The following is a 23735-nucleotide window of genomic DNA, read 5'->3' on the forward strand; positions in this document are numbered from 1 at the left end:
AGATCCAACATCTGCATGAAGTAGAAAGTCAACATAAATAAAACATGTTGTTTGTTACACCAGAGCATGTATTCCTGTCATCCCAGTGGATAGGATACAGTAATTCAAGCAGATGTATGTGTATAAAAAGAGTAACCTCATGTAAGAGGGTGTGGGTTTGGAGGTATGGGCTGAAAGCAATATGTCCAGTTGTTTATGCGTTTTATATTCAGTTGATGGCTAAGCTGCTTTGCATATACTGTATACACACTCCAGAGCTGAAAGGAAAAATGTAATAGTCTTTTTGTTTCTCAGTTTCTTAGATATGTATATTCTACATCAGTAACTTTCACAGTCTGTAACTCCCCCTTCTGCATATGCATGTGAACTTTGTATTGTGTCACATCATGGCATAGTAAGTTATATGTATTCCTTCTCTTCAGAACTCACTGTGCTTGTGGGTATTGCATTGGGTGCTATATCTACTCACCCCTATGTGTTCAAATACACAATGTATACATAGACTCATTCTATGTGTGTATGTACTGTACTGTGTTTAGCTACAGTATGTGCGCTGTAGAGTTAGGGAGACGGGCCATCGACTTGCAATGAGATGGCATAGGGTTTGAAGAGATGAGAGAGATGTCAAGTGTGTGTGTATGTGCACAACAAATGTGTGTAGACCCAGCTAGGGTGTTGAGAGGTGCTGTCCCACTACAGTGATAGGTGTCAGATATGCCTGTGGAGCTTGGGCAGCTCTGATGAGGAGAGAGCAGGCTGTGGCTCGATGCCTCTGGTCTTCATGAAGCCCAGAAGCTGCTCGGGGATCTCAGCCAGCACGTCTTTGGCCAGCCGGGCCATGCTCAGGACCTGGTTCCCTGACTGGTCCATGTAGTCCCGGAAAGGAACAAACTGTATGGGAGTTGGGGGATGAATTACAACACGGACAGGACACACTACTGTAGTAGGGTTCTGAAAGTATTGGATGTCTGGGAGAATAAACTTCTTGGTCCTACTGATCATGAACATCAAATACACTGAACAAAGACTAAAGCAACAAATTAAAGTTTAATTTGGAGAATCTCAGTTGCATTTCCTTGATTCCTCTGCTGCTTCTCAAACCCCCTTGGATGAGAAGGTCAGACTGCTGACCTTTTCATCCACCCAATGGCTTTTGAGAAGGAGACGGAGAGAGGATGCGAGGAATCAATGATATGCAATTGAGATAGTCACTTGTTGTCTGGCCACAGCCTACCTGCACAATGTCTCTTTCAGCAAAGCGCCCTCTGGAGGACACTCTGACCTCATCTCCATCCAGCTCCTCCATGGCTAGACAGAAACACAACATATGATAAGCTTTTCAGAACTAGCACTCTGGGCAACAGTTGAAGTCAAAACATCTCCAGATACTAGAAGGAAAATGTTATGTGCTCCTAGCAGTTATTTAAAATCGGACTAATCACTGCTAAGCACTGTGGACCCATTTATGCTGTAAGTGCTTTTGAAAAGAAAGATCATTCTAAAAGGTTTACAGAATTCAGCTGGTTTATAGAAAACTTCATTGAGGACTCTTCTCATTGAGTCTGATACTCGGACAACTCAACCCAGACATCAACAAGTATTCAAAACTGCACACAATCCTGCCACACTACAGTACACAAACTCTTAGATAGACACATCCACACGAATGCACAGACACACACACAGGAGTGCAGCAAAAGGAAAATAAACCAGACAACAAGCCTTGAAACACATATCAACACACATTTTCAGACATAGCTACTTCTGAAGAGTTTCTCTCCTGAAGTGCCATCAAGCGGTCTGAACTCATGACCTCTGCAATGCCTGACTGACTTCACAGCGTTCGATTGCCTAACCAAGGGGAAAATCCAGCGGAATCGAGCGCAGATGATGCCCAGAGTTACACCTCACTGGGCTGAAACAGAGATTACCCTCCCTCCCTCCCTCCCTCCCTCCCTCCCTCCCTCCCTCCCTCCCTCCCCCTCCCTCCCTCCCTCCCTCCCTCCCTCCCTCCCTCCCTCCCTCCCTCCCTCCTCTTAAGGAGTCATTGATCTGAAGAGGGCCTGGATACTTGACACTGCAACACTGACTTTCTAAAGGAACACTCAAAGAGAAATGCACCTTCAAAATATAATAACAGCTGTGCAGGAGCCACTGTGCTTCTCTATTCTACCTTCAGGGGCGCCACACTCACCGTCAAACTTTGCAGGTCCAACCCCTACGATGATGATGGACATGGGGAGAGCAGCAGCCTGTAGGGAAAGAAAGAGGAATTACAGACAAACAGTAGTAGGCTATGCTTGGTTTTCAGACAGCCTCGATAGTGCACTGTCTGCAGATAAGATGGCCCTGCTGAAGGAGGTACTGTGTACTCCACTCACGTTGACCACAGCCTCCTTGGTCTGCACCATGTCAGAGATAACTCCGTCTGTGATCATCAACAACACAAAGTACTGAGAGCCATCTGTCACATCCTGTGCAGACCTGAGGGAGCACATGCATGCACGCACGCACACGCACACATACACATACACACACACACACAAGAGCATTAACAAGCAGTGTTCGGAGTGTGTGCCGGAGTGAGATTGAGAGTGAGTGAGTTTATATGTGATGGCAAATGTTTACAGCCTCTCACTAGAGAGATACTGTAATTAAGGACCGTTATCCAGTGAGCCAAGACACTTTGACCTCTGCCATTACCCAGTTGGCACCTCTCATCTCAGAACGAGAGGAGCGAACAAAAACAAAAGAGAAAAATTACATTTTTTCCAAATCCCCTTCATTCCAATTTCACCAAGTGAGCCACAGGCACTGTGAGGAATAAAATGAACAACAGAGACAGTCAATACATTCCAGGCCCAATGTGTTATTATGTTAGACAAGCTCCATGACGCGTCTCACAGTTGTTTGTCTGAGTCGGCAATGTTCTCCCTGGAGTGTCCTTCACCTGGTTTAGGCTCCGAGATTACATTCCTAATAAAGGTAAATAAGATGTTCCACCTGGCTGAGTGTAGCATCGATCCCTGTCTGAGTGAGACCAGAGCTATGACCACTATCCCCCCCTGACCGAGGGATTTACTGCACTCTGATATAACTCAAATCCAGGGCTGTCAGAGACATATAAAGACCTACGGGATGTTAGACAGGTAACAGTTAGCTGTAAGGGTAGTGGGATGACACAGGGGCTAGTACACTTCTCAAAGATCAAAATTGGTTGAAAGACATCTTTTCAACATCTTTTCAACCCAAAATCCATACAGTAGCAGTCAAAAGTTTGGACACACCTACTCATTCAAGGGTTTTCCTTTATTTTTTAAACTATTTTCTACATTGTAGAATAATAGTGAAGACATCAACACTATGAAATAACACATATGGAATGATGTAGTAACCAAAAAAGTGTTAAACAAATCATAATATATTTTATATCGGAGATTCTTCAAAGTAGCCACAGTTTTGCACACTCTTGGCATTCTCTCAACCAGCTTCACCTGGAATGTTTGCCCAATGGTCTTGAAGGAGTTCCCACATATGCTGAGTACTTGTTGGCTGCTTTTCCTTCACTCAGTGGTCCAACACATCCCTAATCATCTCAATTGGGTTGAGGTCAGGTGATTGTGGAGGCCAGGTCATCTGATGCAGCACTCCATCACTCCCCTTCTTGGTCAAATAGCCCTTACACAGCCTGGAGGTGTGTTGGTTCATTGTCCTGTTGAAAAACAAATGATTGTTCCCATTAAGCGCAAACCAGATGGGATGGCGTATCGCTGCAGAATGCTGTGGTAGCCATGCTGGTTAAATCACTGACTGGTTAAATCTCAAATTTGGACTCATCAGACCAAAGAACAGATATCCACTGGTCTGATGAGTCCATTGCTTGTGTTTCTTGGCCCAAGCAAGTCTCTTCTTCTTATTGGTGTCCTTTAGTAGTGGTTTCTTTGCAGCAATTCGACCACTAAGGCCTGATTCACGCAGTCTCCTCTGAACAGTTGATGTTGAGATGTGTCTGTTACTTCAACTCTGTGAAGCATTTATTTGGCCTGCCATTTCTGAGGCTGGTAACTCTAATAAACTCTGCAGCAGAGGTAACTCTGGGTCTTCATTTCCTGTGGCGGTCCTCATGAGAGGCAGTTTCATCATAGCGCTTGATGGTTTTTGTGACTGCACTTGAAGAAACTTTCAAAGTTCTTGAAATGTTCCAGATTGACTGACCGTCATGTCTTAAAGTAATGACGGACTGTCATTTCTCTTTGCTTATTTGAGCTGTTCTTGCCATAATATGGACTTGGTCTTTCACCAAATAGGGCTATCTTCTGTATACCTCCCCTACCTTGTCACAACACAACAGATTGGTTCAAACGCATTAAGAATGAAAGAAATTTCACAAATTAACAAGGCACACCAGGTAATTGAAATGCATTCCAAGTGACTACCTCATGAAGCTGATTGAGATAATGCCAAGATTGTGCAATACTGTGATCAAGGCAAAGGGTGGCTGCTTTGAAGAATCTGAAATATAAAATATATTTTGATTTGTTTAACACTTTTTTGGTTACTACATGATTCCAATTGTGTTATTTCATAGTTTTGATATCTTCACTATTATTCTACAATGTAGAAAAACCCTTGAATCAGTACTGTAGGTGTGTCCAAACTTTGTGTCTCAACTTCTTGTGCTCATAGGGATGACTGGTTATTATTCAGGTCACTTTACACAGTTGCTAGAATGGCCTTGCAATGCCCTGTTGCACTGTCCTCTTCCCTTTGCAATCACATGGTCAGTAGACTGAATGCTAAAACCATTTTTCAAATTTTATTCTTAGCCAGTGCTCTCCTGAAATTACAGCCTCCATGATTTGAGTAGCACCAAAAACGTCTAAATAACACTCTGGAGAAGACATACATTGGAGCGGCAGGTTAGCCTAGTGGTTAGAGTGTTGGTGACCGGAAGGTTGCAAGTTCAAACCCCCGAGTTGACAAGGTACAAATCTGTCGTTCTGCCCCTGAACAGGCAGTTAACCCACAGTTCCTAGGCTGTCATTGAAAATAAGAATTTGTTAAAGTTAAATAAAGGTAAAATTAAAATAAATAAACATAGAAACATGCATATTACTCAGAGCAGAAGCTACAGAAGAACATCAGTTGTCCAAAGGACACATTCTCCACACACATTCTCCACATGGTGCTGTTGGTGCTCCTACAATGAGCCCCAATAGACTCATACTGTATAAACCCTCCTCCAGACACTCTGGTCCAAGACAATGTAGCACATTATCTATGCAACAGGAGCGTGTGCTCTATGTAAGGTATGAAGCCTGCCTGTACAGGGAATATTAAGAATGAATAACACGTGTGCCAGCCATCTGCTCGTAAGAGGGAGAGGATCGCTGGCTTGGGGAGAAAGAGCCTGGCAGAGACAACAGCTTCAAGTACATAGTATAGCCTTGCATGTCAAGGGGCTGTGTGTATAATCTAGTACAGGGGTTCCCAAATGTTTTCACTTGAGGCCCCTCTTCCAGCATTGAGGAAAATCCTGTGCACGCACCATGCCTATTTCTATGGGCACAAGCAATGTTCCTGACACAAACTGTTCCCACGCCTCTTGTCGATGGAGAGAATTTTGCATGTTTAAAGCTTATTTCCTGCAATTCTACATATTTTGTCATGGGTTGCAAATAACATTTAGCAGTTTCCCATGTCTAATGTGTATTCATGTGATATTCGAGTGACAAAAAAAATACAACAATATCTAAGGGATAAAAAAATGGGCTACTTAATCTGGACATTTCTAACAAGTTATAAATAGCTCTCTAAGGTATGCAATAACCAACATGGCAAAAGGAATTGATGATGCACTACCCAGTTTCTAAATTTCACCTTGTGCATTCCACTATTACAACTTAGCCGGCTTGGCTACCTGCCGCCCACTAGATAGTAGTGTTGCACCTTGCATTCAAATCAAGTTCATTCCTGTATTGTCTACTGAGATCATATTATGAGTATGTAGTGTGTCAGAGGTTTCCAGAGGTCTAGTCCATTGTGGTCTCCTTACCGTGCCACCTGGTTGATGACTGGAGAGAAGTTGGTGGGTCCGTATAGTTGGACCGTTCTGAGGCCCTGGAAGTACGCCTCCAGCACTCCCTCTATCCCCACACAGTTTGGGTTTTCATTGTCACCACTCTGCATGGGACAGGAGGAGATGCATGCCACCATGAAACAGTTGTCAGCCTTAATGTACTTAAAGACATTCAGTTATCAATAACTTTATGGTAAATTGTTTCACTGGTGATCAAAACCTCAACAATCAAACTAACTTCACACATCCACTCCTTTCTACAACAAGGCCCAGGAAAAGTAAGAGCTAAATGTGCAGCGTAATAACAATAAAACGAAAAAAATGTGAAAATAATAAATAACAATCTTTTTATAATAAATATGGGACTTCAATATTAAACAGCCACTGGAGAACCAACCAGCCCAGTGTTCACAGTGCTCATGCATTTTTGTTGTTGGAAGTAATGCTGCAGGTCAGAGAGACGGAGAGCTCTGTTGGCTTGACAACAGCCGCCAGTAGAGCGGAACCTGTGATTGGGGGAGGCTCCTCAGAAGGAAGTGAGGACGCTGGGAGGCCCCCGCATGCCTGGGAGATAAGCCGGCTTCTGAGTGCGTGTGGCCAGCTGCGACCACGGTGATGAGACTCGGCCCCTGCACCACACCCTGGTCCTCACTCAGCAGACAGAACACTGTCACAGCTGCACTGAGACAATGAGTGGGCACGTCTACTGCTGGTGTTTGAGATGTGATGGAGTGACGAGAGAACACTCTGCCATCATACAGACAGACAGACAGACAGACAGACAGACAGACAGACAGACAGACAGACAGACAGACAGACAGACAGACAGACAGACAGACAGACAGACAGACAGACAGACAGACAGACAGACAGACAGACAGACAGACAGACAGACAGACAGACAGACAGACAGACAGACAGACAGACAGACAGACAGACAGACAGACAGACAGACAGACAGACAGACAGACAGACAGACACCTTCAGGGTTGCCCTTGAGATGTTTACTTTTGGAAAATGTGTCAGGAAGGAAATCAGCTTTTTGGTTTGATGAACAGCAACTTTAAAGCAAGGCATACTTTTTCTGATTGATTATCTATTGTCACAATGTCCTTTTCTTCTGAATCTGAATGATCTGGGATAAATAATTTATTTTAGGCAAATGTTTAAGTGGAGGGAAAGTATATGAAGCCAAACAACGGAAAATTACTTGTATGTGTCTGCCAGTTGATTTGCGTGCTTGTTTACTTTTCTCATCATCAGCACATCTCCTCCTCATGGGGGAGAGATTCCCAGAAGCAGCGCTCCACATCCTCAAGCAGATGATCCCCTTCTCTCCCCCCCTCCCTTCCTGATTGAGGGTTGGATTCAAAATCAAACAGGCTGCATCATCATAGCTTGGTTATTGAAGGTACACACTTGCTTTTTCTTGGACAGCTGTGTGTTTGATATTCAAGTGCTGGGTGAGTCACAGGGTTCTCTAGCTCTCAGAAGGTTCACCGAAGCAAGGTTAACCATGAATAACCGATAACAAGCCTACCTGCCAACTGGCCTTGTCCACACCAACCCTTAATGTGCAGCATTACACAAAATCCTGCTCTAATACCATGCATTCGGGAAAGTATTCAGACCACTAGACTTTTTACACATTTTGTTAAGTTACAGCCTTATTCTAAAATGTGTTAAATATACACTACTGTTCAAATGTTTGGGGTCAATTAGAAATATTCCTTGTTATTGAAAGAAAAGCAATTTTTTTAACCATTGAAATAACATCAAATTGATCAGAAATACAATGTAATCATGTTGTAAATTACTATTGTAGCTGGAAATTGATGAATTTTTATGGAATATCTACATAGGTGTACAGAGGCCCATTATCAGCAACCATCACTCCTGTGTCCCAATGCCACATTGTGTTAGCTAATGCAAGTTTATAATTTTAATAATTCTTTATAATGGATCTGTTATGCTGGTGAATGAGGACCCAAAAGCGACTTGGCGAAAACAGAGTCTTTAATCCAGTAAAGTAAATATACAATCATAAAGCACAATTCCACTCGTAATGACGAGAACAGACTGGAGACTCGATCATGAACTGCAGGTTGCCTCGGGAAGGCACTTGAACGTAGCAGACTCAGACACCTGCTCACCACGCAGCATCTGAGGGAAACACGACACGACAGGGCGATACACAGACACAGCACGGTGAACAATAGACAAGGATCCGACAGGGCAGAAACGGAAAACAAGGGGAGAAATAGGGACTCTAATCAGGGAAAAAGATAGGGAACAGGTGTGGGAAGACTAAATGATTGATTAGGGGAATAGGAACAGCTGGGAGCAGGAACGGAACGATAGAGAGAAGAGAGAGAGGAAGGGAGAGAGAAAAAGGGGAACGAACCTAAAAAGACCAGCAGGGGGAAAACGAACAGAGGGAAAAGCAAAATGACAAGACAATATAAGACAAAACATGACAGTACCCCCCCACTCACCGAGCGCCTCCTGGCGCACTCGAGGAGGAATCCTGGCGGCCACGGAGGAAATCATCAATAAGTGAACGGTCCAGCACGTCCCGAGACGGAACCCATCTCCTCTCCTCAGGACCGTAACCCTCCCAATCCACTAAGTATTGGTGACCCCGTCCCCGAGAACGCATGTCCATGATCCTACGTACCTTGTAAATAGGTGCGCTCTCAACAAGGACGGGAGGGGGAGGGAAGACGAACGGGGTGCGAAGAAAGGGCTTGACACAGGAGACATGGAAGACAGGATGGACGCGACGAAGATGTCGCGGAAGAAGCAGTCGCACAGCGACAGGATTGACGACCTGGGAGACACGGAACGGACCAATGAACCGCGGAGTCAACTTACGAGAAGCTGTCGTAAGAGGAAGGTTGCGAGTGGAAAGCCACACTCTCTGGCCGCAACAATACCTTGGACTCTTAATCCTACGTTTATTGGCGGCTCTCACAGTCTGTGCCCTGTAACGGCAAAGTGCAGACCTCACCCTCCTCCAGGTGCGCTCACAACGTTGGACAAACGCTGAGCGGAGGGAACGCTGGACTCGGCAAGCTGGGATGAGAACAGAGGAGGCTGGTAACCCAGACTACTCTGAAACGGAGATAACCCGGTAGCAGACGAAGGAAGCGAGTTGTGAGCGTATTCTGCCCAGGGGAGCTGTTCTGCCCAAGACGCAGGGTTTCTGAAAGAAAGGCTGCGTAGTATGCGACCAATCGTCTGATTGGCCCTCTCTGCTTGACCGTTAGACTGGGGATGAAACCCGGAAGAGAGACTGACGGACGCACCAATCAAACGACAGAACTCCCTCCAAAACTGTGACGTGAATTGCGGGCCTCTGTCTGAAATGGCGTCTAACGGGAGGCCATGAATTCTGAACACATTCTCGATGATGATTTGTGCCGTCTCCTTAGCGGAAGGAAGTTTAGCGAGGGGAATGAAATGTGCCGCCTTAGAGAACCTATCGACAACCGTAAGAATCACAGTCTTCCCCGCAGACAAAGGCAGACCGGTAATGAAGTCTAGGGCGATGTGAGACCATGGTCGAGAAGGAATGGGGAGCGGTCTGAGACGACCGGCAGGAGGAGAGTTACCTGACTTAGTCTGCGCGCAGTCCGAACAAGCAGCCACGAAACGGCGCGTGTCACGCTCCTGAGTCGGCCACCAAAAGCGCTGGCGAATAGACGCAAGAGTGCCTCGAACACCGGGATGACCAGCTAACTTGGCAGAGTGAGCCCACTGAAGAACAGCCAAACGAGTGGAAACAGGAACGAAAAGAAGGTTACTAGGACAAGCGCGCGGCGACGCAGTGTGCGTGAGTGCTTGCTTAACCTGTCTTTCAATTCCCCAGACTGTCAACCCGACAACACGCCCATAAGGATGAATCCCCTCGGGATCAGTAGAAGCCACAGAAGAACTAAAAAGACGGGATAAGGCATCAGGCTTGGTGTTCTTGCTACCCGGACGGTAAGAAATCACAAACTCGAAACGAGCGAAAAACAACGCCCAACGAGCTTGACGAGCATTAAGTCGTTTGGCAGAACGGATGTACTCAAGGTTCTTATGGTCTGTCCAAACGACAAAAGGAATGGTCACCCCCTCCAACCACTGTCGCCATTCGCCTAGGGCTAAGCGGATGGCGAGCAGTTCGCGGTTACCCACATCATAGTTGCGTTCAGATGGCGACAGGCGATGAGAAAAATAAGCGCAAGGATGAACCTTATCGTCAGACTGGAAGCGCTGGGATAGAATGGCTCCCACGCCTACCTCTGAAGCGTCAACCTCGACAATGAATTGTCTAGTGACGTCAGGAGTAACGAGGATAGGAGCAGACGTAAAACGTTCTTTTAGAAGATCAAAAGCTCCCTGGGCGGAACCGGACCACTTAAAACACGTCTTGACAGAAGTAAGAGCTGTGAGAGGGGCAGCAACTTGACCGAAATTACGAATGAAACGCCGATAGAAATTAGCGAAACCTAGAAAGCGCTGCAACTCGACACGTGACCTTGGAACGGGCCAATCACTGACAGCTTGGACCTTAGCGGAATCCATCTGAATGCCTTCAGCGGAAATAACGGAACCGAGAAAAGTAACGGAGGAGACATGAAAAGAGCACTTCTCAGCCTTTACGTAGAGACAATTCTCTAAAAGGCGCTGTAGAACACGTCGAACGTGCTGAACATGAATCTCGAGTGACGGTGAAAAAATCAGGATATCGTCAAGATAGACAAAAACAAAGATGTTCAGCATGTCTCTCAGAACATCATTAACTAATGCCTGAAAAACAGCTGGCGCATTGGCGAGACCAAACGGCAGAACCCGGTACTCAAAATGCCCTAACGGAGTGTTAAACACCGTTTTCCACTCGTCCCCCTCTCTGATGCGCACGAGATGGTAAGCGTTACGAAGGTCCAACTTAGTAAAGCACCTGGCTCCCTGCAGAATCTCGAAGGCTGATGACATAAGGGGAAGCGGATAACGATTCTTAACCGTTATGTCATTCAGCCCTCGATAATCCACGCAGGGCGCAGAGTACCATCCTTCTTCTTAACAAAAAAAAAAAACCCCGCCCCGGCCGGAGAGGAAGAAGGCACTATGGTACCGGCGTCAAGAGACACAGACAAATAATCCTCGAGAGCCTTACGTTCGGGAGCCGACAGAGAGTATAGTCTACCCCGAGGAGGAGTGGTCCCCGGAAGGAGATCAATACTACAATCATACGACCGGTGAGGAGGAAGGGAGTTGGCTCGGGACCGACTGAAGACCGTGCGCAGATCATGATATTCCTCCGGCACTCCTGTCAAATCGCCAGGTTCCTCCTGAGAAGTGGGGACAGAAGAAACGGGAGGGATGGCAGACATTAAACACTTCACATGACAAGAAACGTTCCAGGATAGGATAGAATTACTAGACCAATTAATAGAAGGATTATGACATACTAGCCAGGGATGACCCAAAACAACAGGTGTAAAAGGTGAACGAAAAATCAAAAAAGAAATAGTCTCACTGTGGTTACCAGATACTGTGAGGGTTAAAGGTAGTGTCTCAAATCTGATACTGGGAAGATGACTACCATCTAAGGCGAACATGGGCGTAGGCTTGTCTAACTCTCTGAAAGGAATGTCATGTTTCCGAGCCCATGCTTCGTCCATGAAACAACCCTCAGCCCCAGAGTCTATCAAGGCACTGCATGTAGCACCCGAACCGGTCCAGCGTAGATGGACCGACAAAGTAGTACAGGATCTAGATGGAGAGACCTGAGTAGTAGCGCTCACCAGTAGCCCTCCGCTTACTGATGAGCTCTGGCTTTTACTGGACATGAATTAACAAAATGTCCAGCAAGTCCGCAATAGAGGCACAGGCGGTTGGTGATCCTCCGTTCCCTCTCCTTAGTCGAGATGCGAATACCTCCCAGCTGCATGGGCTCAGTCTCAGAGCCAGAGGAGGGAGATGGTTGCGATGCGGAGCAGGGAAACACCGTTGACGCGAGCTCTCTACCACGAGCCTGGTGACGAAGATCTACCCGTCGTTCTATGCGGATGGCGAGAGCAATCAAAGAGTCCACACTTGAAGGAACCTCCCGGGAGAGAATCTCATCTTTAACCACTGCGTGGAGTCCCTCCAGAAAACGAGCGAGCAGCGCCGGCTCGTTCCACTCACTAGAGGCAGCAAGAGTGCGAAACTCAATAGAGTAATCCGTTATGGATCGATCACCTTGGCATAGGGAAGCCAGGGCCCTAGAAGCCTCCCTACCAAAAACTGAACGGTCAAAAACCCGAATCATCTCCTCTTTAAAGTTCTGGTAATTGTTAGAGCAATCAGCCCTTGCCTCCCAGATAGCTGTGCCCCACTCTCGAGCCCGGCCAGTAAGGAGTGAAATGACGTAAGCAACCCGAGCTCTCTCTCTAGAGTATGTGTTGGGTTGGAGAGAGAACACAATATCACACTGGGTGAGAAAGGAGCGGCACTCCGTGGGCTGCCCGGAGTAGCAAGGTGGGTTATTAACCCTAGGTTCCGGAGGCTCGGCAGGCCAGGAAGTAACAGGTGGCACGAGACGAAGACTCTGGAACTGTCCAGAGAGGTCGGAAACCTGAGCGGCCAGGTTCTCCACGGCATGGCGAGCAGCAGACAATTCCTGCTTGTGTCTGCCGAGCATGGCTCCTTGGATCTCGACGGCAGTGTTACGAGCGTCTGTAGTCGCTGGGTCCATTCTTTGGTCGGATCCTTCTGTTATGCTGGTGAATGAGGACCCAAAAGCGACTTGGCGAAAACAGAGTCTTTAATCCAGTAAAGTAAATATACAATCATAAAGCACAATTCCACTCGTAATGACGAGAACAGACTGGAGACTCGATCATGAACTGCAGGTTGCCTCGGGAAGGCACTTGAACGTAGCAGACTCAGACACCTGCTCACCACGCAGCATCTGAGGGAAACACGACACGACAGGGCGATACACAGACACAGCACGGTGAACAATAGACAAGGATCCGACAGGGCAGAAACGGAAAACAAGGGGAGAAATAGGGACTCTAATCAGGGAAAAGATAGGGAACAGGTGTGGGAAGACTAAATGATTGATTAGGGGAATAGGAACAGCTGGGAGCAGGAACGGAACGATAGAGAGAAGAGAGAGAGGAAGGGAGAGAGAAAAAGGGGAACGAACCTAAAAAGACCAGCAGGGGGAAAACGAACAGAGGGAAAAGCAAAATGACAAGACAATATAAGACAAAACATTACAGGATCATTAGAAAACCCTTTTTCAATTATTTTAGCACAGTTGAAAACTGCTGTTCTGATTAAAGAAGCAATACAACTGGCCTTCTTTAGACTAGCTGAGTATCTGGAGCATCAACATTTGTGGGTTCGATTACAGACTCAAAATGTCCAGAAACAAAGACATTTCTTCTGAATCTCATCAGTCTATTCTTGTTCTGAGAAATTAAGGCTATTTCATACGAGAAATTGCCAAGAAACTGAAGATCTGGTACAACGCTATGTACTTCTGCCTTCACAGAACAGCGCAAACTGGCTCTAACCAGAATAAAAAGAGGAGTGGGAGGCCCCAGTGCACAACTGAGCTAAAGGACAAGTACATTAGAGTGTCTAGTTTGAGAAACAGACGCCCTCAACAGGCAGCTTCATTAAATAGTACCTGCCAAACACCAGTCTCAACGTCAACAGTGAAGAGGCGACTCCAGGATGCTGGCCTTCTAGACAGAGTTGCAAAGAAAAAGCCATACCTCAAATGAAAAGATGCTGGAGGAGTGCTTGTCAAGCATGGTGGAGGCAATGTGATGGTCTGCGGGTGCTTTGGTGGTGGTAAAGTGGGATATTTGTACAGGGTAAAAGGGATCTTGGCTATCAGCCATTTTGTAACACCATGCCATACATGCCATACACTGTAACACCATTTTGTAACACCATTGTAACACCATTTTGTAACACCATGCCATACACTGTGGACGGCGCTTAATTGGAGCCCATTTCCTTTTACAGAAGGACAATGATCCAAAGCACAGCTCCAAACTATGCAATAACTATTTAGGGAAGAAGCAGTCAGCTGGTATTCTGTCTATAATGGAGTGGCCAGCACAGTCACCGGATCTCAACCCTATTGAGCTGTTGTGGGAGCAGCTTGACCGTATGATACATAAGAAGTGCACATCAAGCCAATCCAACCTGTGGGAGGTGCTTCAGGAAGCATGGGATGAAATCTCTTCAGATTACCTCAATAAATTGACAACTAGAATGCCAACGGTCGGCAAGGCTGTAATTGCTGCAAATGGAGGATTCTTTGACGAAAGCGAAGTTTGAAAGACATAATTGTTATTTCAATAAAAATCATTATTTATAACCTTGTCAATGTCTTGACTATATTTCCTATTCATTTTGCAACTCATTTCATTGATTTTTTTCATGGAAAACAAGGACATTTCTAAGTAACCCCAAACTTTTGAATGGTAGAGTATATATGTTCCTCATCAATCTAAACACAAAGTGAAAACCAGGTTTTAAGAATATTTTGCTTTTTTTTTTTTAAGTATTCAGATCCTTCTCTGTGAGACTCGAAATTGAGCTCAGGTGCATCCTGTTCCCATTGATCATCCTTGAGATGTTTCTACAACTTGAAGTAAATTAAATTGATTGGACATGATTTAGAAAGACACAGACCTGTCTATATAAGGTCCCACAGTCCCACAGAGCAAAACAAAGCCCTGAGGTGGAAGGAATTGTCTGTAGGATTGTGCAGGATTGTGTAGTGGCACAGATCTGGGGAAGGGTATCATTCTTACATGGAAGAAGTTTGGAAACACCAAGACTCTTTCCAGAGCTGGCTGCCTGACCAAACTGAGCAAGGGAAGGGCCTTGGCCAGGGAGGTGAACAAGAACCTGATGGTCACTCTGACAGAGCTCCAGGGTTCCTCTGTGGAAATGGGAGAACCTTCCAGTTGGACAACCATCCCTGCAGCACTCCTCCAATCGGGCCTTTATTGTAGAGTGGCCAGACAGAAGCCACTCCTTGACAGCCCGCTTGGAGTTTAGGAACATGCGGACGACTCCTAGCGGTCAGGTAGGCTGTTTGGAGTGTTTATCTGACATAATCATGTCCCCCCACTTCTAAAACCAAAGTTGCACCCCTGAGAGAAATATATTTTCAATAACCAAAAGTATTGTATTTTCAGCTGTTTGAAACTGGTGTACAAAACCGAAAGTAAAAGATGCAAAAACGAAACTTGAAAACAGCGTCGTCTGGGTTTGACTGGGGTAGGCCGTCATGTTAATATAGGAATTTGTTCTTAACTGACTTGCCTAGTTAAATAAAAAAACATGTTTAGTTGAGACTGCAGGTTATCTTCTGCAGCATCAAAGACAGTTCTGTGATGATTGATTAATCGAGAAGCGACGTTATGTTGCTTTGTTTTATTTCGGGATTGGTTTTCCATGTTTATTTACAGTGTTTTTTTTCTACAGCAGAAGCATATATTGTGCAATTTTATATAATGATGTTCATTAGAGTTGTAACGTGTTAAAAGGGGCACTTCATGCTCACAGGCTATAACTTCTCAGAGCAAATATGGATACTTGGAAAATACTGTAAATAGTTGTGATAACCAAGTGAATAGAAAAAAGATTTTGACATATTTATAATCAAAACTGGCAGATATTATGTTCATACAGGAATCACATTTAACATATAGAGGCACTGAAATTTGGAGGAGGTTGCAGAAGTTTATCATAGCTCATTTAATTCCAAACTAAATTGGGTGATTATTCTGATAAGGAAAATACTTCATTTTGTAATTTTGAAGCAACACTCTGATGAGTCTGACAGGCTTATCTGCATTGAGGCTCTTATAAATGGGATTAAGGTAGTGTTATGCAATATATATGCTCCCAAAAAGGAGGAACCACATTTTGTTCATGAGGTCAATGTTATACTGGGAAATATGGAGGGGCAGATCATCCTTCCTGGAGACATCAACCAAGTGATGGACAATGTGATTGATAGAAGTAAATGTAGAGGTAACTCCATGCCAAAAGATAGACTTGCAATACATATGCTATCAGAAGATATGGGATTTACAGACATATGGAGATTAGTCCATCCTAATGATAGAGAATACTTTTTTTTTTTTTTTTTACTTTTTTTCTCCCACTGTCATAAGACACACTCCAGAATAGATGTATTCTTGGTATCTAATTTCATGTTTAATAATGTGATTGATTGCAAGATTGGGCCCATCTCCCTCACAGATCATGCTATAGTGGAGTTACATGTTGCTATAAACTCTGAAAATGTACGGAAGGGTAGATTTAGACTCAACACCATTGCAAGATTAGATATTTAGCCAATCACTAGCACATGATCTTAGATCCTTTTTTTGAGATCAACGTAGGCTCACCTGAAAGGGTTTCCACAGTATGGGAAACCTCTAAATCATACTAGAGGGAAATGAATAGCATATGCGTCCAAAAAGATGAGGTATGGGGCTGAAGCAGCAAAAAGGGATTTGGCAATACATTGCACAGATAGCACGTTTCAAACTGCCTGCAAACTGAAATGTCAGTTGCACAAAATGTATAACAAAAGGAGAGAATATGCACTGTTTAGGCTTTAGAACCAGTTTTTATGAGGAAGGTGAGAAGACAGGCCGGCTACTAGCAAGACAACTGAAAATGCAGAACACTTCTAACGTAATCCCAGCATTTAAGAAGGGCAATAAAATGGTGACTTCATCCAAAAAGAGAAACAATGTTTCAATGTTTTCTGAATATTTATATACAGTACAGTCCTGTTCAGCGAGCCCCATAGATATGGATACTTTTCTATCTGGTATAGAATTACCTAGATTATCAGATAGCAAAGTAGAGGACCTAGACTGTACTATAAAATAACAGGAAGTTAGTTATTTTTGAAAGCAGGGAAGTCACCTGGTCTGGATGGCCTTCTTAATGTGGATTGTAAAGATTCTTACTAAGACCCTTGCAATACGCTTAGAGAAGGCACTACCTAAGATCATACATAGTGACCAAGTAGGATTTATTATGAACAGGTAGGCTCTTACACCTCATGTGGTTAAACCACTCAAATATAGTTCCTACCGTTGCTGTCTCCTTAGCTGCTGAGAAGGCATTTGATAGGGTAGAGTGGGCTTTTCTTTTGTAAAGGGATAAGGGTCCTTTATTTAAATCCTAAAGTAACAGTTCTTACAAATGAAATGTTGTGTCCTTTTTTAAAAGTATTTCTAGAGGCACAAGGTTTTGGGTTGCTTTCTTTCCCCTCTCCTGTTTACCATAGTTATAGAGTCTCTTGTGACAATGATAAGTACAGATACAGAAATTGGGGGTGTCCTTGGAGGAGGGAAAAAAACACAAGCTGCTTATGTATGCAGACGATATTCTACTGCTGGTCTCTTATTTTGTATTGAATCATATTCTAGTTTGTCAAGCTACAAAATGAATTGGGATAAGTCGAAAGCAATGTCAATTAATGCCATATGTTACTCTGGAAATGTTACCCCATTTAGCATCAGAGGTTGAAGTTCCTTGGTGTCCACATCACCAACGAACTATCATGGTCCAAACAGAGGGTAGTGCATGCTGCCCAGCACATCACTGGGGTCAAGCTTCCTGCCACCCAGGACCTATATAATTGGCGGTGTCAGGGGAAAGACTAAAAAATTGTCAGAGACTCCAGTCACCCAAGTCATAGACTGTTTTCTCTGATACCGCACGGAAAGTGGTGCCAAAAGGACCAAAAGGCTCCATGACAGCTTGTACCCCATGCCATAAGACTGCTGAACAATTCATCAAATGGCCACCGGACTATTTACATGAATACCCCCCCATTTTTTGTACACTGCTGCAACTCTCTGTTTATTATCTATGCATAGTCACTTCACCCCTACCTACATGTTCAAGTTACCTTGACTAACATGTACCCCCGCACATCGACTCGGTACCGGTACTCCCTGTATATAGCCTTGTTATTGTTATTTTATTGTGTTACTTTTTCTCATTTTTTACTTTAGTTTATTTGATACATTTTGTTTTTGAACTTTTCTTGATCTGCACTGTTGATTAAGGTCTTGTAAGTAAGCATTTCACGGTAAGGTCTATACTTGTTGAATTCAGCATTTCACGGTAAGGTCTATACTTGTTGAATTCAGCATTTCACGGTAAGGTCTATACTTGTTGAATTCAGCATTTCACGGTAAGGTCTATACTTGTTGAATTCAGCATTTCACGGTAAGGTCTATACTTGTTGAATTCGGCGCATGTGGCAAATAAAGTTTGATTTGATTTGTTAGTGGCAGACCAAAGCGTGGCTCAACCTCAGGCCTGTTAGATTCAGTTGGACAGTTGTCATTTTTGTTGTTGTTGGTACAACGTGTTGGAAGATTTTGTTTCTCCCACTAGGTCCAATAGCCATCGTTCACCACTGCTGGTCTGATGAGACAGTGTATTGCGCAGTGAGATGGAAGAGTAAATAGGTGTTTCGCCATCATAGCCTTAGCCGATGGTAAGAGGTAGAATAGACACTGGCTGGAACATGGTTATAACCAATCAGCATCCAGGATTAGACCCAGCCATTGTATAATTGAATTCATAGACTTCACTGTGGTTCTGCTATGGCTAAAGAACTCTTCTGCCGCAATGCCAAAATCCTTCCAGCACATTCCTATCCCGTGATTGAGTCCTGCTTTGGCTCTTAGGCCAATCAAGGGCATGATTGGCTGCACAATCAGCCCCAACCCTTTAAAATGCTGCTCTTCTCCTTGAAATGCAGGAGCTGATTTTGAGTTAATAGGGCCCTGGGACAGTGGTCTCTAACTGCATTTGCTCCCACTTTCCTTTTTTTGCCTCCCTTCTCTGCCTCTCCCCCACATGAAACACAGATTAACCCACATATTCACACCTAAAGATACTAACACACATACACCTACAACTTTAGTTGTATTAAAGGTACAAATGGGCACAAAATAGAGAAGCACACCATGAGAAAGAATCTGAAATGTAGCTGGAGGTTTCTTACTCCAATCTGATACAAAACAAGTGTATGCACTTCTGGATTTGGATCTATCTGAGTGTGTCTAGTAGCAGTGTTTGTGTGTGTGTGTGTGTCTTACCAGAGGGAAGGCGTGGGAGATCTTTCCGTCGGGGGGCAGCTTGGCTCCGAAGCCATAGGCTGGGAAAAGCTTGTCACTGTCGTAGTCCTGGATGATCTCCCCCACAGCTTTGAGTGCCATGGCGTAGGCATTCATCTGGTACGGGTTCATGTAGTGGAGGGAAGTGGGCTGAGACGGATTACCTGTCAGAGAGCACAGACAAACACACATAGAGACACAACTGAAATGAATATAAATGAATGTCCACTCACTGCTGATTCCTGTCGTGACCTTTTCCACTGTGTTATATAATATGTGCATAAATGTATTTTTGATATGGCCTATGACAGCCCTAAGCTCCAGACTTACCATTAGAAGCAGTGAAGTCGATGGCTACTGTGAAGTTGAGTTGTGTCCTGGTGGGAAGGACATAAAATAGATAAACTTGATCCAAATTAGAATACTGGCGTCTGAGAGGACCAAATCTCTTTAACCATTACGTTGATCAATAGTTTATTGAGTAGTTCTATTACTCTGGCCCTGGTCCTATGGGCCAAATTGACTAACTGGTTAGATGGAGTTATTTGCATCACATTCACACTGCTCCATGTCCAAGACCTTTTGTCTGGGGGGGTTCTCAAGCTGTTTATCCACATAACGATGGACCGAATTAACACTGGGCTAATTAACATTCAACTCACCCGCCTCGGATGAAATCCACAAACGTATACTCTGACTCCACTTTGAAGGACAGCAGTGTTACCTGATGATCGTAGTGAGGGTGGGGGGGGATGGGGAGAAGGATAGTATGATAACAATAATTACCCCTATAAATCAATACAATGGTGAAGCTGACAGGCAGATATGAGGAAGGTACTTACCGTGCCAGAGTTGATGTATTTCTTTTTCTTGCCCTTCTTTTTTGCATTTAAAACCTGGTTTGTGGTAAATAAACGAATGGATAAGAAAACGATTACTGCAAATTATTAAAGCAATGTGAACTGAAGATGCTTGTGGTAAGTATTGTGCATAATGTGGATGTGCATATCTATTCAAGGTACTTGACAACTGAAAGGATATGCCTGGTAATAGTAATGAAAATTGAAAACATGAAATTGGAACGGTGGTGGTTGCTGATAATGGGCCTCTGTACGCCTATGTAGATATTCCATAAAAAATCTGCCGTTTCCAGCTACAATAGTCATTTACAACATTAACAATGCCTACACTGTATTTCTGCTAAATGTTATGTTATTTTAATGGACAAAAAGTAATTTTCCTTCAAAATCTTCCTTCTAAGTGACCTCAAACGTTTTGAAAGGTAGTGTATGTACACTGAGTATACAAAACATGAAATAGACTGACTAGGTGAATCCAGGTGAAACTATGATCCCTTATTGATGTCACTTGTTAAATCCATTTCAATCGGTATAGATAAAGTTGAGGAGAGGTTAAAGAAGGATTTTAATCTTTGAGACAATTGTGCATGTGTGCCATTCAGAGCGTGATAAAATACTGTAATTAAGTGGGTAGAGCATGGCGCTTGTAACGCCAGGGTAGTGGGTTCGATTCCTGGGACCACCCATACGTAGAATGTATGCACACATGACTGTAAGTCGCTTTGGATAAAAGCGTCTGCTAAATGGCATATATTATTATTATATTATAAGTGCCTTTGAACGGGGTACTCCTGTGTGTATCAAGAATGGTCTACCAACCATTGGTCTACCAAGCATTGGAATCAACATCAGCCAGCATCCCTGTGGAACGCTTTCGACACCTTCTAGAGTCCATGCCCCGACGAATTGAGGCTGTTTTAAGGGCAAAAGGGGGGTGCAACTCAATATTGGGAAGGTGTTCCTAATGTTTGGTATACTCAGTGTATATGCTTCTGAAAATACACAAACATTTGTAGCTCACCTCATAGACATTAAACTGGTTTTGTCCACGCGAGAAATCTCTGTAACTTGTGGTGAACTCACCGATGAAATCATGGCTGAAGGGAAGAATAGCTGAAGGTCTGACACATATTCACAAAGCCTTACAGACATTCATGTGTTCATCAAAAAGAGCACAAAAAATTACCTTCCATCTCTGTCCCAGTCATAGACATCCACTTTAACCGTTCTAGTAGGGAAGCGGAAAAAACAATTAATTTGTTCAACATGACCTTAGACACAACCACCACAGACCTACTTACTCTAAGGAAAAAGTGTCATGCTGATACATGTCCAAGAGAGGTAGGCTAATATCCTGTCAACAGTACACACTGACTCACAGAGACTCTGTCAGCATCGTTGACATTGATCGATGTGAGATATAGTGTTAAATCCTCTGAGTCAATTCCAATAACACCAGTGCTGGCCCCTGGGACACCACGGCCGACTGCTGGCATTATTCTGAATGCCCCAGGACAGAGTTTGGGAGACCCTGCTGTAAAGGTTCCCCATTGGCTCTCCCCAGACAGTGTCTTTCTCTAACCTGTCATAGTCCCCGTTACACAGGGCCCTCACTGCGATGGTGAAGGGCTGCCAAACAGGGTTCAGGGTGTTCTTAACCACCTCCGTCTTATGACAGATAGTGAACCTGGAACAGAGTAGTAGAGAAAGTTACAGAGAGGAACTCACAACGTACGTACATGTGAAACTAGGAAATATCACAAGCATTGAGAGAATCCCAAGAACATGGGATACTGAGAGCTAGATACTCAGTCCAAGTACATGACAAACTGTGGTAGAACATCGAAAACACAGATGGAACTAGACATTGGATGTTCCCTCGGCAGGTACACTCACGTTCCATCTTCGTTACTTCGGTAGAAGACCAGGAAGGGGTCAGACTTCCCAAAAAAGTCCTTCTTGTCCAGCTTGTTGGCACACAGCTGCATGGTAGCAATGTCCTAGAGAGGAACATCAACAGATAACTTGAGGTAAGATTAGGGAGGTAAGGCAATAAATAGGCCGCAGTTGTCATGCGGGTGATAGAGGACCCAAAAGCGACTTAACAGAAACAGAGTTTATTCAAGTCCAAACAGGGAATAACAGAAATCCTCTAGTCTGTAGAGGGGAATGACAAGAGAAGCGGCCACAGACTGCAGGTCGCTTCGGGTAGGCACAGGCCGTAGTAGACAGAGACACCTGCTCACACGCAGCATCTGATGAAGGCAAAAAAACACGACAGGACAGGGCGAAACACAATCACAGCATGGTGAATACAAAACAAGGAACCGACGGGACAGGAACGGAACACAAAGGAATAAATAGGGACTCTAATCAGGGGAAAGGATCGGGAACAGGTGTGGGAAGACTAAATGATGATTAGGGGAATAGGAACAGCTGGGAGCAGGAACGGAACGATAGAGAGAAGAGAGAGCGAGAGAGTGAGAGAGGGAGGGGGAGAGAGAAGGATAGAAAGAGGGAAAGAACCTAATAAGACCAGCAGAGGGAAACGAATAGAATGGGGAGCACAGGGACAAGACAAGATAATAAATGACAAACATGACAGCAGTGGGTAAGTAATTGCAATTTAGCAATAAACACTGGAGTGATAGATGTGCAGAAGATGAATGTGCAAGTAGAGATACTGGGGTGCAAAGGAGAAAGAAAAAAAAACAATATGGGGTTGAGGTAGTTGGATGGGATATTTACAGGTGGGTTATGTACAGATGCATTTATCTGTAAGCTGCTCTGACAGCTGATGCTTAAAGTTATTGAGGGAGATATGAGTCTCCAGCTTCAGTGGAGAAAGGAGGAATTGGCTTTGGGGGGTGACCAGTGAAATATACATGCTGGAGAGGGTGCTATGGGTGGGTGCTGCTATGGTGACCAGTGAGCTGAGATAAGGTGGGGATTTACCTAGCAAAGACTTATAGATGACCTGGAGCCAGTGGGTTTGGCGACGAATATGAAGCGAGGGCCAGCCAATGAGAGCATACAGGTCGCAGTGATGGGAAGTATATGGGGCTTTGGTGACAAAACAGATGGCACTGTGATAGGCTGCATTCAATTTGCTGAGTAGAGTGTTAGAGGCTATTTTTTAAATGACATTGCCGAAGTTGAGAATCGGTAGAATAGTCAGTTTTACGAGGGTATGTTTGGCAGCATGAGTGAAGGATGCTTTGTTGCGAAATAGGAAGCCGATTCTTAATTTAATTTTGGATTGGAGATGCTTAATGTGAGTCTGGAAGGAGAGTTTACAGTCTAACCAGACACCTAGGTATTTGTAGTTGTCCACATATTCTAAGTCAGAACCGTCCAGAGTAGTGATGCTAGATGGGCGGGCAGGTGCGGGCAGCGATCGGTTGAAGAGCATGCATTTAGTTTTACTTGCATTTAAGAGCAGTTTGAGGCCACGGAAGGAGAGTTGTAGGTATTGAAGCCCGTCTGGAGGTTAGTTAACACAGTGTCCAAAGAAGGGCCAGAAGTATACAGAATGGTGTCGTCTGCGTAGATGTGGATCAGAGAATCACCAGCAGCAAGAGTGACATCATTGATGTATACAAATAAAAGAGTCTGCCTGAGAAT

General features: G+C 44.4%; 1 protein-coding gene across 1 annotated transcript in view; it reads right to left on the minus strand.

The window, feature by feature from the left end:
• Positions 1–442: 442 nt before the first annotated feature.
• Positions 443–23735, minus strand: part of cpne5a (copine Va) — a 119599-nt gene continuing 96306 nt past the window's right edge. The window contains exons 8-20 of the mRNA XM_046364423.1: positions 22008–22111; positions 21694–21798; positions 21298–21339; positions 21133–21208; positions 20094–20147; positions 19914–19975; positions 19582–19628; positions 19234–19415; positions 6056–6183; positions 2382–2484; positions 2195–2252; positions 1235–1308; positions 443–891 (exon numbers count right to left, since the gene is read on the minus strand). Of these exons, the coding sequence (XP_046220379.1) occupies positions 709–891; positions 1235–1308; positions 2195–2252; positions 2382–2484; positions 6056–6183; positions 19234–19415; positions 19582–19628; positions 19914–19975; positions 20094–20147; positions 21133–21208; positions 21298–21339; positions 21694–21798; positions 22008–22111 (1218 nt within the window). The 3' untranslated portion in view covers positions 443–708. The remainder of the gene's footprint in view (positions 892–1234; positions 1309–2194; positions 2253–2381; positions 2485–6055; positions 6184–19233; positions 19416–19581; positions 19629–19913; positions 19976–20093; positions 20148–21132; positions 21209–21297; positions 21340–21693; positions 21799–22007; positions 22112–23735) is intronic.

This window comes from Oncorhynchus gorbuscha, linkage group LG10 (genome assembly GCF_021184085.1).
Source record: "Oncorhynchus gorbuscha isolate QuinsamMale2020 ecotype Even-year linkage group LG10, OgorEven_v1.0, whole genome shotgun sequence".
NCBI classification, from domain to species: Eukaryota; Metazoa; Chordata; class Actinopteri; order Salmoniformes; family Salmonidae; genus Oncorhynchus; species Oncorhynchus gorbuscha.